A 19,000-nucleotide genomic window follows, 5' to 3' on the forward strand; every position below is an offset into this window, starting at 1 on the left:
GGTAGGTGGATGTATCCAATACATGTTTGTCCAATAAATAGATAAATGAGTGAATTAAAGAATAAATAAATGAGATGCAAATAAAAGAAATAAGGATGATCATGGTTGCAGATTAATTTTAAGTAACGAGGAAGAAAGTTGTGAGTTTAGCAAGCTGGGCTCTATTTTTTTAGTGAGGTAGAATGGAAAGTCATTGATTGAGAATGAGGATAATGGCAAGGAGAAAAGGCATGGCTGTTAATTGTGGGAAATGGGAGAAGTAGGGATGGGTAGACTGCTAACAAATTAAGTTTCATTCATTTAAAAAAAGTGAATTGGTATGGTAGTAAATTACAGCTGATCTGAATTTCTTTGTGACATCTAAACACTTTCCAGTAAGCCTGTTCTGGGACTCATTCCCAATAAACCATATTTAGAGGAGCCATTTTATTAGCCAGTAGCTAGCTGGCATGGTCCTCAAGGTTGTTTCCTTTGCTGTTGCAGCCAGTGACACACCCATAACAGGTATGATCTCATATTTAACACTCTATTCCCCTTCATTGAAGCAAGGATCTTATAATTAAAGGCCAGACTGAATCATATTGGATGCATATCCACAGGGCAGGGATTTCTTCATTTGCCAAAAAATCCCATCTAAAGCCCTAATTCCCAATCAATAGAAGCCAAGTGTCTCAGTACATCCCTTATTCAAAAACATGTGAACAAGGCCGACTTATGAGTAATAGCTCTGTCCTCACAATCTTAAACCAGGTCTTTCCTTTATCAGCATTCCCTGATGATATGTCTTATGTTCGCAATCCACTTTTTTCCTTCCCCTCAAGTATCTTGGCTGTTTCCACTTTATCTTTAAAGAATTCTAGAAACACATTTAGAAGCAATTCAATTAGCCTTGTGACAAAAGCAGCACACTCCATTTTGCGCACAGTTCTTGACTTTACTTTGCTACTGCCTTAACCTCAAAGGAATGTGATAGTGTGAGGTACAAATGCTCTTAATAAACAGGATCGATCAAGGGTGCTTGACTCTTCTTTTCATGTGCAAGTATACTGAGTTTTTTGTGCCTCACCAAAACCATCAAGAGTACTAATGGCAAAAGCCAGAAAGGCTTTCTCTATCAATCTACCACTCTTCATACTTGAGCATCATGCAGAATGTTTGGTTGTTCCTTAGGGGAGCTCTCCCAACTCAAGAAGCCTGTGTCAGCCACTCAAAATGCAATGCAAACCCAAAATTGAGACAGGTGGGAAACTGCCTGATCATGGCTTTTAAGTTAATGAATAACAGTTTCTGTCGCTGGCTCCTCCTCAACTCCATCCACTTCCTCAGGATAATCAAACGGGAAAGGTTATTAAATCACACCAGGCACATTGTTCCCATCATTAACATGTTTTAAATCAGACCAATGCCCATGCATATACCACAAGTAGAGAAAACAATCTTGATTTTTTTTTAAAAAAAGCATGAACACTGAGGGACCAAAAGAAAGAAAATTCATGTTCTTATATGCCTTGTTAGTCAAAAAACAGAAACTTCTGGGTTGTGATGAAATGAATTATCAACTCAAATAATGCTTAGTGCTCATTAAAAAGATCTTGGTAGCCTTTAAGGAAGGTAGACTAAATTTTTGCAAATTGATTCCTACATGTAAGCCCACTGCTAGGTAGCCCACTATGTTTAAAGCATTACAGTAGAAAATTATTACTGTCAGAATTCTACATATTCAGTAAGATCATGTTTCTTCTTCAGCTAAAGTGACCAAACACAATTCCAAAAATTAATGCTAGAGAGTCAAGTTGCTTAGTAACACTGAGCAATATAAAATATTCTTTCAAAAGCATAAATGTATCATAAAGACAACTTGAAAAATGATGATTAGCAAGGACAAAATTCACAAAACCATTTTTCCCAAAGAGAAATAGAAATGTCTACGTTCAGAAGTAAAACATCTCGGTAAACTGTTATGTAGTACTGCTAGGAGAAATGCTACGCACAAAAGCCTTTGGAATGAGTAGTGATTTCCTTGTATACTGGCCAAGAGATGGGGTATTTATTTTTATATTTATTGCCATGTTACAGTCATTATGGAAGATTTGGATGTATTGTATTTTAATATAATACCTTGTAAATTTACATATTACAAATTTGTTGTTGTCAACATTTCACCCCAAAACCCTGAAGAACAGGACATTGTCCAGTCAGTAGCAGAGGTATATCCCAATACAAATTCTAAAGATGAGGCAACATTGCAGACTCTCCAGAAAGCATGGAGAGTTTTGAAAATCCCCTCAAGTGATTTCTACAACCCTCACAAAACTTCCCCACCCCAGTTCAAGAACCACTGTTTAAATATTCTAGCTTAAATTCTTCAGTTAATAGCACATTTGGTAACTGAGCACCAGGACTCATGCCTGTAATCCCAGCTACTTGGAAAGCTGAGGTGGGAGGGAGGATCGCTTGAGCCCAGGAGTTCAAGAGCAGCCTGAGCAACATAGAAATACCCCATCTCTTGAATAAATATATTTAATGCAACAGATTACATGTCTGATTATCTTTCTAACAATATAATCCAGAAAATAATCTGTCCCATTTGCATATGTGTCCATCTTTAGTTAACCTTTATAATAGATAATATTGCTGAGCTGTTATATGTGCCAGGCATGGTGGTGCTAAGGGATTTTCACACATCGTCTCATTTGTATCTATGACATAAGTGTAATTTATACTGTGATTTTTAAATATGAGTGCTATAAGATTTAGTGATATTAAGCTCATGGTCACCCATTCAAAAAATGGAAAAGCAAAAAGTCTAATTCCTAGAATCTAATCCAAAGTCTTTGATGGCAACACTATTCTCTGCTTCCTCACACACTTGCCCATGGTACAAACATCACAGAAATGAGGTGCAGAGATAGAGGATATATCTGCCCAAGAAAAAGGGAACATTATATTATATGTGTGAAAATTAAATTCATTCATTCGTTCCACAAAAATATGTTGAATACTTACACATTTCTGAATCCCGAGCACTCTTTTAGACCTTGGGAACACAGCAATGAACAAATATGACAAACATCCCTGTTGCATGGAGCTTTCTAAGGAGAAACGGGGAAACAGAGAATAAAAAACAAATGCTCATATTATATCAGCTTATGACCTGTCTGATGGTGGAGAAAAATCAAGCAAATAAGGGAAATAATTAAATGCTGAAATGAGATGGGTCTAATTTAAATAGGGCAGTCAGAGATATTAAATAAACAGCCCATTTTCAGAGCATGTTGTTGTACTGAATCCATATTCAGGCACTGGTGAATGTCATTTATACATCAATACCTGAAACTTAAACATTAAAACCTGAGTCTTTCCCACTGATGCAATGTTAAGACACCAGGCTGGCCTACATAAGTCATTTGGCTTCTATGTGCAAGAAATATAGCATTAGTGATACTATTTAATTATATTTTAGAATACTTATTCTAAAAGAAAAAAAATTCTACATTCTAATTCAAAACTGCAACAACATTTTCCAGTGGTGGAATAAGAACCTTTCAATAGGTCAGTAATTAAGAGAAGTCTGTGATAGATGTTCCTTTATTCAAATAGGTCTTAGCTCTCTTCATTTTTGTAAGAGAAAGTATGGCAATCTCTACCCAGTCTTTCTCACTGGGAATAAGAAATAGTTACCTTTATAGGGACAGGACTGAATAAGAGACGCTTCTGCCTGGTTCAAATCTCATTTTACCATTTGTAAGTGGTGTATGAGTTTCTTCATTTGTAAAATGAAGATAATAGTATTTTCCTTGTAGTGTTATTGTGTAGATTAAATGAGTTAATATATATGAAATACTTAGAACGGAACTTGGTGCATAGGTAAATAATGGATGTTTTCTATTATTAGTTTCAAAAATAGTTTTACTTTTCTCAAATGTGCTATGTTGTCAGCACTAGCATAAGCACTTACCACATTTATTCACACAGCAACCCTGTGAGGCACATGAAAATTTCTGTCACCATTTTACTGAAGAAAAAACTGAAACTCCCAAACAGTAATGGGCCCAAGGCCTAACAACTGGTGAGTGCTGGAACCAGGACACCCAGAGGGACTGCCATAAAAAAGGAGAGTCTTTTATATTGGCAAATTAAGACAGTCTGATACAAAATCCAAGGGACTGGCTTGCTATGGGCCCAGAGGGCCAACTACCATCAATTTGCACATGTATCTTCTCCAAGAGGTTTCTGCATGGGTTTCTACACTACATTTGATTTAACCATGCATGAGAGTACATATCTTCTGGAAAAGAGCTCTCATGATCATTAAAAGTATAATGATACCATGATTCTTTTAGGTGTTGGTAGAGAGACAATGCAAATTATGATTCTGTCATAAGAGAAATAAAATTCTAAATCAAAACTTTGGTTCACAAGCTAAGAGCCAGCATAATATGGTTCATATTACTTATTGGCTATGTTGATAATTAAGAATTTGAAAAAAGCCATAAATATCAACAGTAGTTTGAAACAGATGATATGCATTTGTCTGTTGTATTAAAAGTGTTCAACTACTCCACTCGTTGGTAAACTGCGATCATGGGGCAAAAGCAGTTCTACTGCTTGTTTTCCCAATTAAATTTTTAGTAGAACTTAAAAAGCCATGCCTGTTGCCTTATTTATTGACCATGGCTGCTTTCTCACTACACTGGCAAAGCTAAGTAGTTGTGACAGAGATTGTATGGCCCACAAAGGCTAAAATATTTACTATCTAGCCCTTTACAGTAAAAGCTTGCTGACTTCTGAGCCATTCCTACTTAAGAATTTTTTTTGTGAAAATAATTATATACTTAGTACATGTACTGGTGTTTGATAATTGCTTAATAATTATAAATACACATTAAATAAATATGTTTGCATTGCACAAAATTGTCAAATACAGGAAAGATCAAGCTTATCACAGGCAGCCTAAACTAGCAGCTAATTCATCCCCTGCTTTCATTTTAACTCTTTATCTCCTAAAAAAATAAAAATGCTTTCTGTGTTATGTTAGAGCCTGCTTATTTCAACAGGACCTAAAAATACCAATTTATAATCTAAAGATGCAGAATGGCATCATGAGAAATAGCCTTCTACAACTTCATGAGTGAAGGAGGAGCAACAAAAGATTGAATGCAACAGCTGACAGATAGAACAGAGCAAGAATACCTGTCAAAGTGAGCTTTGTATCTTTTGGAGGCAAATCCCATTTTAGGTTGGTATATATTAACATAGTGCCGATCAATATTCAGTAATAGGAAATGAACTTAGCATAAATCATATTGAGTTAGCATTCCCTCAGCTCTTTATTTTTCCTAAGTTCTTCATAACAGTATAGCCAGTAATTCTTTATTTCTACGGAATAACAGACTGTTCCCCGAAAAAATTTTCTTCACTGTAATTGCACTCTGATCTATCAATCATGTCCTTTTCTGAGAAGGAATCTTTACACATTGATTCTAATTTTTAAATGCAAGTATTTTTGATGCCAAACTTGTTTTAAAAGTTAGAGATAAAAATATGCAATACATATCCTGCCCTCTTATATACCGGGAAAGAAACCAGACACAATATAATAATGACATTTGTGATTAGAAATGGAAATGTCAAATGGCAACATGGAACTCCACAGAGGCAGAAGCATTTAGACTAGCATTCATGAACTGTTTTTCTCATTTGCTTATTCATTCATTCATTTCCTGAATGTTTATTGCACCTACTAAGTGCCAGAGCCTCATGTTGCCCCTTGAGTGGCAACCCTCAAGGAGGCATCATTCTATGGAATAATGAGACAATATATAAGTAAACCAGTGAAGGAACAGGATCCTTTCAGGTTGTGAATATTAGCACAAATGAATACACAGGGAGACATGAGGGAAAGTAACTTGAAGAAGGATCAATATTTACCACTCTCCAGAATTATTAATGTCTCAGAATCTGTTTTTCTTCATTTTTATAATAAAGAGACTAGAATACCTGCCTAATACTATAAAAATTAAATAATTCAATAAAGTCCCTGGTTCTATGTTTAAAATATAAAGTGTTCAATAGGATATTATTATTATTATTATTTATTATCAAAGCCTTCATCTGTCATTTGGTTAAATACTACACATTTACCTAGTGATGGGAAATCTCATCCCCTTAAATTATAGAAAATTAGCTGTATTTTATTGAGAACCATACCCTATGCTGGTGCATTACCTAAACTACCTCATTTATTCTTCATATCTCTTTGTATTTCTCAGACGTATATACTGAGGCTTACAAGGGTGAAATATCTTGTCTGGTGCCATACAGATAGTAAGTGGCAGAACTAGACTTAGATTCCAGCTAGGTCTGCCTCCATAGCCTGTTTGCTTCATTACTATACTGATACTACAAACCAACTCTGACCGTATCATCCAAAAGAGACTCTGATGCAGTAGTAATCTGTGTTGAATGGTTGGAACTCATAGCCAGGGCCAGCATGGTTTGTGGGTTCAAATCATGTTTTTAGTCAAGTAGTGAAGCAGCAGATAAGTGCAAAGAAACTCCATTCAGTCTGTTAGGTTAACACAGAGTGGTAAAGCTGGCACCTCTTATCAAGGATGCAGATTTCAAGACAAGATAAAGAATATAACAGTCCCTTATATTAGAAAGGTATAGCACATATTACAATGTGTTTTTATGAATCCTCATTCATATATTTTCACACATGAAATGCAGAGGTTAAGGCTCAAAAATCTTTGAGTAGCAATGGTTTGTAAAGCTGAAGTTTAAAACCAAGGCTTCTGATTTTGAATACTATGTTTAATTCATCAGAAAGCTGAAATCAGTGGAAAACGTTGAATGTATGGTTTGCTGAAGGAAAGAAAATGTGCCTACCCCTTGGCTGACTCTGTGAGTTCTTCTAGGACAGCTAGAAAATTAGCTCTGTAACTCCAGGCCTGAGCATAGTACAGGCTATCTCCCTTGGGAGAGACACACGTGGAGAAGGAGTCTGATGCCTCCCAGGTGCTCCCAGCTCTACGATGAGGGACTTTGTCTAAGATTTTTAGAAGCAAGACAACTAAGTGCCCTCTTAAAAATCTGGCAGCTCTGAGAATTTTACTTCTATTTAAGGATCACCAACATCTCTCTCCTTCTCCATCATTTGCATTCTACATTTTAAAATATCCCTTTGATTTCCCAGCCCCTACTGGGTAAGCAGCTGAGGAATCACTTATCTGTGTTTCTGTTTACTATGTCACCCTTACCAGACTGTATAGCCAGGGAAGCACAAGGAAGAAAAGAGGCTGTGAAATATCTCCCTTGGGAAAGATTGGTGTCTTCAGGGCAGTGCTACAGCTAGCAGCTCAGAGCCAGCCAAGATGCCCAATTAGAATTCCTAAAGCTAGTTCCAAATGAAAATAAAACCAGGAGAGGTAACCATACCCTAGAGAGCAAAGTTAAGAAAATTAAAGCAAGCTATATTAGGACAGACTTTTCCACAGGCCTAGCTATTTACCAGTAATTTACCTAGAAGAGAGAATACTTAGAAAAGGCTAAAGAGCAAACTCAGCCCATGGCAGATCAACTGTAGCGTTTTTCCAGTGTGGCTCATAAAAGAATTCAAAATGACATTTTATTTTCTAAATTTAGATTAGACAATTAGTTATTTACAATAAACAATTAGTTATTGTAATTTGAATCCAAATTCTGCCAGTTGAGTTTTTCTTTCTCAGCGTGCTTCCAAATCTTCACCTCCTGTGAAGAAAACATCCCAGCAATAGAGAAAGACCAACCTCTCATCATTCATGATTACCAGACTCCATAATCAATACTGAAATCTCACCACTACAATAGTTGCTAGTATTGCAGAAAGTGTTACATCTAATCCTTAAGTCTAGATGCAAATCTTACCTAGCCACAGCTGTTTTCCATTCTTTGAAGAAGAACCCCGAAATCAGAAACATTTTAAAAATATGTTCCATAAGGTCTTAGTATCACAGTGTGAATAGGAATATCTTTGTTAGGTGCGATATGCATAAACTCTTGTATAGAAATAAGAGTTAGTTTTTCATTCTCCCTGCTCCCCTCCCACATACGACCTCCACCAATTCCAACCTTTAAGCCCAAGTTTTGTTTTTAGGTTTTAAAATTTCAGGAAAAAAATTCTTCCCAAAATTTAACTCATAACAGTAAAGAGAAAAGGATGATGTTGGAGTCCAATATATCACTTTGATATACCAATGCATCAAAAGTATGGCTTTTGATCACCAGCATATAAACTTTCTGACATCAGTCTTATCCTCTGTAAAAAGGAGGGCCATTATGAAGAATATACCTTGCCTGGTGCATACTAAGTATTTCATATATTTTAATTATCTTTCGTCCTTTAATTTGCAAATTCCTATTACTTAGATTAGAATACCTTCAATTTTCATCTAGTTTTTTCCATTCTAGATTAAAAGATGTTCAGAAAGCACTGCATAGTTCCCATCTCACATAGACTGTCATTGATTCTCAGAAAGCAAGGCTCACTATCACTTGGAGCCTCTCACACTGAGTAATGTTGGTGCAACTTAGCATTGAACCCCAGTTCCACTAACCAGGACAGCTCAAAGTCCCATCACTTCCCACTCTTCATGTGTGTGTGCCTCTCTCTAACTTCCTTCTTGAAAGAATGTACAAGGCTTTGAGGGTTCATCCCACATCAGAGTGAGAAGCAGAGCTCTGTTGATTTTCCACTGGAAGTGCCTTCACATTTGCATTTGGTGATGCTAAGTTATTTTCCTAGGGAACTGAAGGTGTCACAGAGGAAGGGTCATGTCATGTTCTACCTAGCTTCATGTCATCCTGTACCTCCTACTGTCATCTGGGCTCTGATATCCTCCAGATGACAGTGTCAACTCATGGCCCTACTGGTGCATGCAGCCCCCTGCCCCGAGATATATAGTTTCCTTTCCCCTACAAATGCCTTGCTCATAAAAGAACTCCGCCTGTCTTTCTCAGCACACTCTAGAATTGTGAAGAAAAAGCTTTTTTTCTCACCTATAATCTCAACACTTTGGGAGACCAAGATGGGAAGATTGCTTGAGCCTAGGAGTTCGAGTTTACAGTGAGCTATGATTACACCACTGCACTCCAGCCTGGGTGACATCAATACCTTGTCTGTGAGAAAAACAATAAAAATCCTGTGTCACTTTTTTTTCCTCTTTAGCCCTTCTTCTTTCCTCAAGCCTTATCAGATACAACCAAAGTTTCTCTATAGTGAATCCCTGCTAATATTCTCTTGAGCATTTTTCATCAGAATAGAGCCCAGAAAACACTCCATAATGCTTGCCGGAAAGGCTATTCTGAATGAAACATTTAGGTAAAGTACTTGACAAGTGAAGTCAAGAACTTATGCATTAGCAACCCTGGGTGTCTTCTTGGAAGAAATCCATAAGTAATGCACAACACAGAGTATGTCAGTCCACAGTCTCTCCACCATGAATTATCACTCAGCCTTTATTCATTTTTATTACACAGTAACTGACAAGTTGATGTCAAGCCCTTTTGTGGCCCCATCATTCAACTTTTAAGCCCCATCAATGATCTCACTCCATGACATGAAGCACCCCACATTGATTATACCTGTCTTTTAAAAACTGAATGTCAGTTGGGTGTGGTGGCTCACACCTGTAATCCCAGCACTTTGGGAGGCCAAGGCAGGTGAATCACTTGAGATCCGGAGTTCAAGACCAGCCTGGCCAACATGATAAAACCCCATCTCTACCAAAAATACAAAAATTAGCCGACATAGTGGTGCACGCATATAATCCCAGCTACTTGAGAGGTGACGCAGGAGAATCGCTTGAACCCATGAGGCGGAGTTTGCAGTGAGCTGAGATCATGCCACTGCACTCCAGCCTGGGCAACAGAGTAAAACTCCATCTCAAAAAAAAAAAAAAAAAAAAAAAAAAGAATGTCCAGAGATAAGTCAAAACAAAGCAAAATAATCTGCAAGAAGAAATTCCCGGAGCTTCCAATTAGTGTGGAAGCTTGGCAAAATTCAGATTTGTTTAATTATCATGTCAAGTTCATTCAACTGACCCAATTATTGTAACAAAATTTAAATAGTCATTGATCACTTTGCTGAGGGCCATCTGAGAGTAAAATATTCCCAGTTGCAGTACACTTTGTTAATGTGCAGAAATATTGGAGAACATGGGCAGAGTCCAAGCACAGAATGTATTGTTACCCTCTGAAGAATGGCATTAGAATATTAAAGACTAAATGTTTTGTATTCATTAACAAGAAAATATTTCCAGAAAGAAGTATATTTCTGAAAAGGAGAGTATTCCAGCCAGAAGAAATAAAAGAACTAGAGTGTTTTTGTTAATTTAAAGAATTCTAAATTGATGCATAACTCCACAATTATAACATTTGTGAAAAATAAGTATTTACTCAATAATAATTTAACTGTGCTTTGAGTACTTATGTGCCAGGCATATGTACTAAAGACTTCTCCCTACCTTTTGTGCAGTAGAGATGAAGTGAAGGTTTTTTGTTGATTTACTTTGTGAATGAAGTCAAAAAGGGTTTTGGCATTATACAAAGTGGGATCCAAAATTGATGAAGAGTCTATTCACAAATTAAAGTTATCTGCTTATAATACCCTTAAAAATCACTCATTATAAAATAAACAGTCTTCAAATACAAGTTTAATGATAAAGTTGTGACCATCTGGTATATGACTTTGCTTTTTAGTACTAACAGAGCCTTTTCACAACTTAAGATTGCCCTGGAATTTAGATAAGGTTCAGACAAAAGTCATATGACCTGCCCAGTGTCTTCAGAGGCAGAATAGGACCGTGAATTCAAGACCCTGAATGCAAATTCCAACTCTTTCTTCCATACCTACTACCTATTGTCATTCAATAATACAGAGAAGGACAAAGCCACAGTCTTTATCTCCAAAGCAAGAGTATCCAGATACTACCAAGACCCATGCGCATGCACAGAATTTTTTCTGAATCAGTTCAAAAATTTCGACTAAAACTTCTAGGGAATTGAGGTATGAATCAAATCCTTATGACTCCCTAGGCAAACTAATAAGTTAATCTCTGACAAATAATCAAAATGACCCCAGATATTATGTAACCAGAACCTAATAAATGGCATACTATTAACTGGGCTATGGCTATTACTATCGCTGACTTCACATCTTCTCCCATTCTGGCAAGCCTGTTTGGAGCAGGTTCTAGAGGCATGTCACTCCTGTGGCCATCCTCTCAAAAATTCATAACCTCAGTCTAACCATGAGAAAAATATCAGCAACCTCAAGTTAAAGTGCATTCTATACAATACCTAATGTATTCCTCAAAACTATCAAGACCATCAAAACGTTGAAGTCAGAGAAATTGTCTCAGCCCAGGAGGGCTAAGGAGCTGTGACAATTAAAGATAATGTGGTATTCTGGATGGGAATCCTGGAACAGAAAAGGGACTTTGGGAAAAATGTAAGGAAATGTGAATAAAGCATGGAGCTAACTAACTCCATATAAAAATTATTGACATGGATTTGTTAATTGTGACTAATCTGCCATACTAATGCAAGGAGTGAATCATAGAAGGACTTTGGTGTGGGGTATATAGACACTCTCTGCATTGTGTTTACAACTCTTCTATAAATCTAATACTATTCTAAAAACAAAAAGGCAGTATACAGATGTTAGCTAATCATTTCAGAACTTGTAGTAAGAGTCATAGCAGTAGTTACAATGATAGTAGTGAGTAATAGAAGATTCGTAAGCATGCTAGAAAAGAGAACTCAATTAGCCTGTTTCTTCCATGCAGCACATATACACAGGGTTGAACTGCATATATAGCCCACTTGAGGAACTATAACCTTAATTTTAATAATAAGACAGAAATCTGTCCAATTCACATTTATAAAAGATAACTCCCTGAATAGGACCCTCATCTAGAGACTTTATAAAGATGACAAAAGGGTGTGTTGAGAAGGACTGAATCCATATTTTGTGAGAGGTTTATGCCACTTATTCTACATATTTAAATACAGTGAAGACTGAAAGACATATAGCAGAGTTTGGTATCAAAATTTCCGGCTGATATTCACAAAGAAGATAACATTTAGCTAGGGTGGCCATGGACAAGCCATCAAGCCTAGACTCTCCTGTTCTCATCTGCCCTTCTCCTCAGCTATCTCTGCCGGCAAGCTCACTCTCTAAATACTAAAAATTAATCCATTAATTCTTGCAATCTCTTTTGCTTGCTTTCAATACACTCTACAAAAATGGCTGCCTACTTCTATGTTAACTAAAATGACTCCATAGAGCCGACATTTTCAGAGCTCAATATGCCTGTACTCCTTTTGGCAGCTGTATCTCTCTTTCTGTAGGGAAGACAGAAGGAATGGAAGGCAAGCATTCCATGGAGTGTGACGTCACTTCATCATATAAAAGTAATGGCTTTGTAGTGGTTTCCACAAGATTCCTAGAAAAAGAGATAGATTGTGCCACTTCATTACATGGTCTGAAATGGGAATTTGCATACTAAATTACTTCTAGTCCCATGATATACCCACTATTACACTTCCAGATTGTCACGCATACTTAATCTCCACAAAAACAGTCTCTCATCTCTCTTTATCTTAAGATTTTGACTGCACCAGAAAGCCCCTGCTAATGACCTCTCAACCCCAAGTTTATATCAAGGTTCTCTTAGAACCAGAACATTCCTCTGTATTAGCAGTTGTCACATTGTATTATAATTGTTCATCAGATTTAAGGTACATGAATGCATTGCCATGTCTCTCTGGATCACTGTCAAATCATCAAGAGCCAGAACATTGACTGATACACAGTAGGGATGCAAATGCATAACTTAGAATGGATGGATAGATTCCTTCCCAATCAAAAGTATAGTACAAGATCATTTTCACTCAAAGATTGTGTCATGCTATTTCTCAAGGACCTTTAAATCTTAGGGCAGAGGCTGCTGTAAAGAAGCTGTCTTTCGTATCACCATGCATCCTATGTGCTACTCTGTCAAAAACATCAATGCTTAAAAACAATGAGGTTTTAAAGATGTATTTCAAATCTACATTTATGTCACATTTTCAGGATAAGGAATAATAGCGGAAATAAAAGTGCAAAAACCACAGTGAAATTACATGAGTATAATAGACAATCTTCAGGATATTTCTTTTCTAGGTGTTTGTTCTTATATTGAATAAGAGCTGTTGAAATCCAAGCTATAGCTACAGTAAAAACTTGTGAACATTTTAAAAAGTGATTAAACTAAATCAAAAATTTGAAATTAACTAAAGAAAGGTATGGGTAGGATTAAAGATAGTCTCTGTCATCTCACTGGAGGTATACTTTCCTCTGGGTAAATCCTAGAAACATTATATTTGTTCCTTTTCACATCTCCTTAACATTTCAAAAATATATTTTAAACAAAAAATTGAAATGTATTAAAGACTCATTTTACTAATTGACCTAATCTCCATTTAAGAGAGTTTAAAAATCGTTAAATAATATGTTCTTGCAAAAGCCCTCTAACAATATAGCAGAGTATTAATGCACAGTAAATGATCATGGTTACATATTTTAAAACGATTCCTTCCATGCCAGAATGTATTCAAGTTTTTCTTAGGGTCACTTTATGTCACATAGTGCACTAAATCCCTGAGAGTAGGGAAATGAAGAAATTTACCCATACCCCGAAGAAGTTTACTGTCTATTGGAAAGACGAACAAGTATAGGTCACTGCAATGAAATGTTTGGGAATGATGTCAAAGTATGCCTGGAGGCACTGTGGAAATGCACAGGAGAGACACTAACCTTGAAACAGGTTGCTCTTCTCCAACACAATGAAAGCTGCTCCCTTCACTGACATTCAGTGAAAAGAGGCAGGTAGATGTTACTTGTGGATTCAACATTTTACCTGACAGTTGTAGGAAAAGATAAAGGTAGACGAAATTCAACCTTTCTTCTGAAATTCAGCAGCAATAAGTGTTGTTGGGTTTATACATTGAAGAAGTTAAGTGTTTGGGTGATCATAATGGAAATAACACAGTAGAAATGTTATTGAAAATACAAGAAACTTTCATGGAAAGGGCAAAGTATAAAGGAAGGAGCATGTCCTTTGTCTTAAGTAGACAGATTTGAATCACAGCTCCGTCACTTATTACTCATGTGTCTGTAGGCAAATCATATAAATTACCTAAACCTCAATTTCTTCATATGCAAAATGAAATGAATACTAGCTTACTCATGGAATTACTATAAGCATTAAATAAGATAATGTTTATATAGCACTTTTCAGATTACCTGGGCCATCTTAAAGGATTAAAATGTGATAGTATAGATCTAATTATAAATTAAACTAGGTATTTCAGTGTAGGATGCTTTACTCCTGACAGGGAGTGGGAGAATGTTGACAAGTGTGAAGCAGTGATCTGATTTCAGAGCCTGGGGTACCAAGCAGAGAATAAAGGCAGGGATGTGGTTCATAATGATGAAGATCATGGTGATGATGACAGTGAAGATGATAATCACTACCTCTCCTTCCAAAGCTTAGAACATTTATTACTTTGATTTCCTATGACCAAATAAAATACTTACTTATATATTTTTTCAAGTCTACTTAGGAAAAATTATGTTTCAGTTAACCCCTTTGCTAAGTAGACCCTCCTTGGCTCTAAAAGAAGTCAGAATCTCTGGAATATCTTACTTGGTATTATATGAACCAATGTGAAATCACATATTGTCACTGAACAATTTTTCTACTCCTAGTGGTAAAATATGTAGCCTTAGTATCCTACATGCATCGCATCAGAATGAAGTTCAGTGAGCAGTGAGCAATGTGGGATATTGACTTCATCCTACCTATTGTCTTACTTCTTGTGCATTGTTTATACTTAGGAGTGGCTTCCGCATTAGGTAAAATTCCAGCATTTGCTTTCTCTCTCTTTCATCTCTCTCCTTTAACCTGAAAGAGTGCAAAAACTTTGAATTCAAGCTCACTTGGATACTAATCCCGGCCCCGAGACTCCACAGCTTCCGCCAAAGTACTTAACAGCCTCTGTATCTGTTTTCTAATTTGAAAAAGTATTGGATACAATACCTATTTTAGGATGTTTAAAACTTTTTAAACGTGATAACAGATAACAAACACCTTGGATAGTGTTTGGCACATAGCAGTCACTAAACATTCAATAAACACTGGCTTTTATTGCATTATTCTTTTCATCCACTGTTACCTCATTTGATTTAGGAGGACAATGTTGGCTCCATTTTACAGATGAGCTATAAGATAGGTTAAGGTAATTTCTTAGGCCACACATAGGGTAAGCAAAGAAGAGGTTTGACCCTAAGTCTCCTAATGCTTGTCACAGACACTTTTGGTGCCCTGTGCTAATATCCTCTTACAAGACTCTGATTTCAGCCATACCTGCAGTAGATAGTTCCTGCAGCAGGAAATATCCCACTTCAGGCATCCACTGTACCATTTGTCTCTCTTCTACTTGCCCTCAAGCGTCTCTCTAAAGGTTCTAGGAGTTTTCAGGCAAGAGAATCCTGGAAGTACACAGGAGTTAAAGTCCTTAACAATACCTTTTAATGAATGGAAACTGTCTTTCATTCTCTTACTTCTGACAGACAATTCTCAATTGCATTACTTGAACCAGAGCTGGCTCTAGGGGGAGCTATCTCAATAACACACCCTACTCTGGCTTTTCCTTGTCAATCTCATTCTCTTCTAATTAATAACCCTTAATCTTGCTTCCTGGGATCACCTCCACAATAAATGACTTGCACCTACCTCCTTGTCTCAGACTACATTTTGGGAACTAAAGGTTTGGGTGAGAGAAGAAAGGGTGTTTTGTTTTGTTTTCATTTGTGTTTGTACAGCATTTCTCTCTATTTCTCTGTAGGTCACCAAGATGCTGGCAGTGGTTGTAATTCTGTTTGCCCTTTTATGGATGCCCTACAGGACTCTTGTGGTTGTCAACTCATTTCTCTCCAGTCCTTTCCAAGAAAATTGGTTTTTGCTCTTTTGCAGAATTTGCATTTATCTCAACAGTGCCATCAACCCGGTGATTTACAATCTCATGTCCCAGAAGTTCCGTGCAGCCTTCAGAAAGCTCTGCAACTGCAAGCAGAAGCCAACAGAGAAACCTGCTAACTACAGTGTGGCCCTAAATTACAGTGTCATCAAAGAGTCAGACCATTTCAGCACAGAGCTTGATGATATCACTGTCACTGACACTTACCTGTCTGCCACAAAAGTGTCTTTTGATGACACCTGCTTGGCTTCTGAGGTATCATTTAGCCAAAGTTGATTCATGAATTAGAAGAAAATGGACCACAAAGAAAATGAGAATCTGTGCAGCCATCAGCAAAAGGGAGAACATGGCCAATAGTCATATGTAAAGACAGAGCAGATCAGTCTTTGTCAATGCTCTAACAAGTCCTGACCCTAGAAACTGTAACCCATGAAGATGATTCAGACTTTCCTTCTTACAAACTAGTATCACTAAAAATGGAGCAGATCTGTGAAATAGCTAAATGATGGAAACTTAAAGTTTAACCCTTTTCGTTTAACTTAAGAAATTCACTATATTTTCTGGGCTTATAGAGTTTCAATAAAATCTAGACATCAATTTACATTATTCATAGTAACCACATCAAATGTCACTTTTCAACCCCCCAGGTTATTTATACATTCGATAATTTGACAAGGCACAGATTTTTAAATGTTTGCATTTAGTATTCATTTTAACATAGTACAGGGCTAGTTCATGAATATCTGAAATTAAAGGGGAAAATATTACAGAAACATTGTATTGAGTAAAAATAAGATTTTGGACATACATGTTAACCGTATTTTTAAAATTGCCATAATGTTTATAAAATTCTGAGATGATTTTTATATCTTAGAAGGTAGAAAATCATCATTCAACTTTAATGGAAAATAAACCTCAAAATATCTGAAATTATTAATTAAGGAGAAATGTAGATTTTAAGATAAATCCAACTCTTATCAACTCTTCCAGCTTCCCACATGATGTGTGGAACAAGGTAAAAAAACAGATTAAGTAACTGTGAAGATACAAACTAACGTACAATTAATTTCCAAAAGTATAGCCAAGACAAAAGTATTTATAATTAGATTTTGCTTCTTCTCTGAAGCTTTTAAGCAAGAAAGTCCTTTTGAACATTCTTGTTTATAAACTACTCAGCCATGTCAAGCAAATCATTCAAGCAAAATCTAGCTCAAAAGTCTGAAACATTTTCAAACGTTCATTGTTATTCTAAGTCAGCCAAAATCCTGGTATCCCTCTTCCAGATGAAGACCTCCCACTGAGCATTGTAGTCTATGGATTTTACCTTGGCTGCAATTGTCTTTCCTTCCTATCTGCTTGTCGTTTGTAGGTTCTTTTTTTGTTCTTCTCAAATGCTAGTGATATTTTGTTTACAGATTCTAAAAGCAATGCAAAATTCTGTTGGCTTTATTTTCAGCAGAGTTAAAACTGATTTCATCATATTATCAATATATCATCTTTATATTTATGACTGACATCTGCTATGCCAGTGATTATTAGAGACTTGTGAATGAATCTGTCCAGGACACTTGTCAGCTACTACTTGAATCTCCTACCTACTAGATTTGGCCAACCAGAATTTCCAAGGGCAAAAATTGCCCTTGGTGATGGTTCAGTCGTCACTGATTTTTAATGACTAGATCAAAAATACCCATACCTGTACATGCCCCATAGGCTGGCATTTTCCCTCTCCAGCCTATATCCCTATTTTATAATTGCTAATGATAATTACGCCTCCCACCTTCTTAATAAAGAATATACCATTTTACTTTTGAAACTTGTTTTTAAGTGCTGTTTCATGGAGACTCTGCTGTCCAGAACCTTATTCTAGAGTATGCTTTTTTTTTTTTGAAAATTGGCCTTATCTACTCCAGCAAGACATTTTTATCCTGTTACTATAACAGTAAACGAATGCAAGCAAATATTTGCAGGAAATACCCTAAAACCGGACCTGCATGACAGTAAGCAATCTATGTTAACTGACTTTTCATTCTGGTATAAATATTAATCTTGGCATCGTAAAAATAGAGCACCAGAATGATGCAACCCCAAATCACACAAGCACATATGTAAGTGTTTATAAACACATACCCACATGTTCACAAATTGGTGAAAAAGGTGATTGTAATATATGAGATTTTTTCATTACGGAAAGGAAATAATAGCATTGAGCATCTACTATGTCTCAGGTATGCTGGTAGGTAGTCAATCAACATTATCTTCATCACAATTTCTCTACAGCTGTGAATTTCTCTGATGATAAGACCAGTATTCCTGTGACCTAATTCCTAATTAATAAAAAGTTATGGATTTTGCAGAATGATCATGTCAGGTGTTAAAAAATACAATTAGTTTAACATGATATACACAAAATACAAAGATGCCCTTCTTATCTTTGGAAATTTAATGTATGGGCTGAATTCTTCTACTCCAATTTTTAAAAAGTTATTTGCCAATAATCTGTTAGTTTTAGACCACATGGGAAATTCATAAGAACTCAGTTCATAGTGTTTTAACTCTAAAGCAAATGCCATTTTAAAATTAAATGTTCCTATGTAATGTCCAATAGATATTTGAATTTACACAGAAGAGACATAGCTTTTTAAAATATTCTTTATCACACTATACTCAATCATAAAATATTTCCATAAATAATCAAAACTTAATATACCACTAAATGAGAAATAAAGAACTAGATTAAAATTTGCTGGTGAAATGATGTTATTAAGAGCGCTCCTTAATAAAAATTCCCTGTGTTCTTTTGTAACTTCCAATTTCATTAATTGCTGAGGGTCTTTGGTTAGATCTCACACCTGAGGTAATTGAGTAAAGGGCACAGGTCATGAATAAAATCAACAAACATAAATTCCCTCTTAGGAACTAAGGGCTGTGAGTA

At 36.2% G+C, this 19,000-nt stretch overlaps 1 protein-coding gene across 1 annotated transcript in view; it reads left to right on the forward strand.

Moving 5' to 3' along the window:
• The window catches only part of TRHR (thyrotropin releasing hormone receptor), a 34,357-nt gene extending 15,929 nt beyond the window's left edge, over nucleotides 1-18,428 (forward strand). The window contains exon 3 of the mRNA XM_010363091.2: nucleotides 15,934-18,428. Within this exon, the coding sequence (XP_010361393.2) occupies nucleotides 15,934-16,341 (408 nt within the window). The 3' untranslated portion in view covers nucleotides 16,342-18,428. The remainder of the gene's footprint in view (nucleotides 1-15,933) is intronic.
• Nucleotides 18,429-19,000: the final 572 nt, after the last annotated feature.

This window comes from Rhinopithecus roxellana, chromosome 9, assembly GCF_007565055.1.
Source record: "Rhinopithecus roxellana isolate Shanxi Qingling chromosome 9, ASM756505v1, whole genome shotgun sequence".
NCBI classification, from domain to species: Eukaryota; Metazoa; Chordata; class Mammalia; order Primates; family Cercopithecidae; genus Rhinopithecus; species Rhinopithecus roxellana.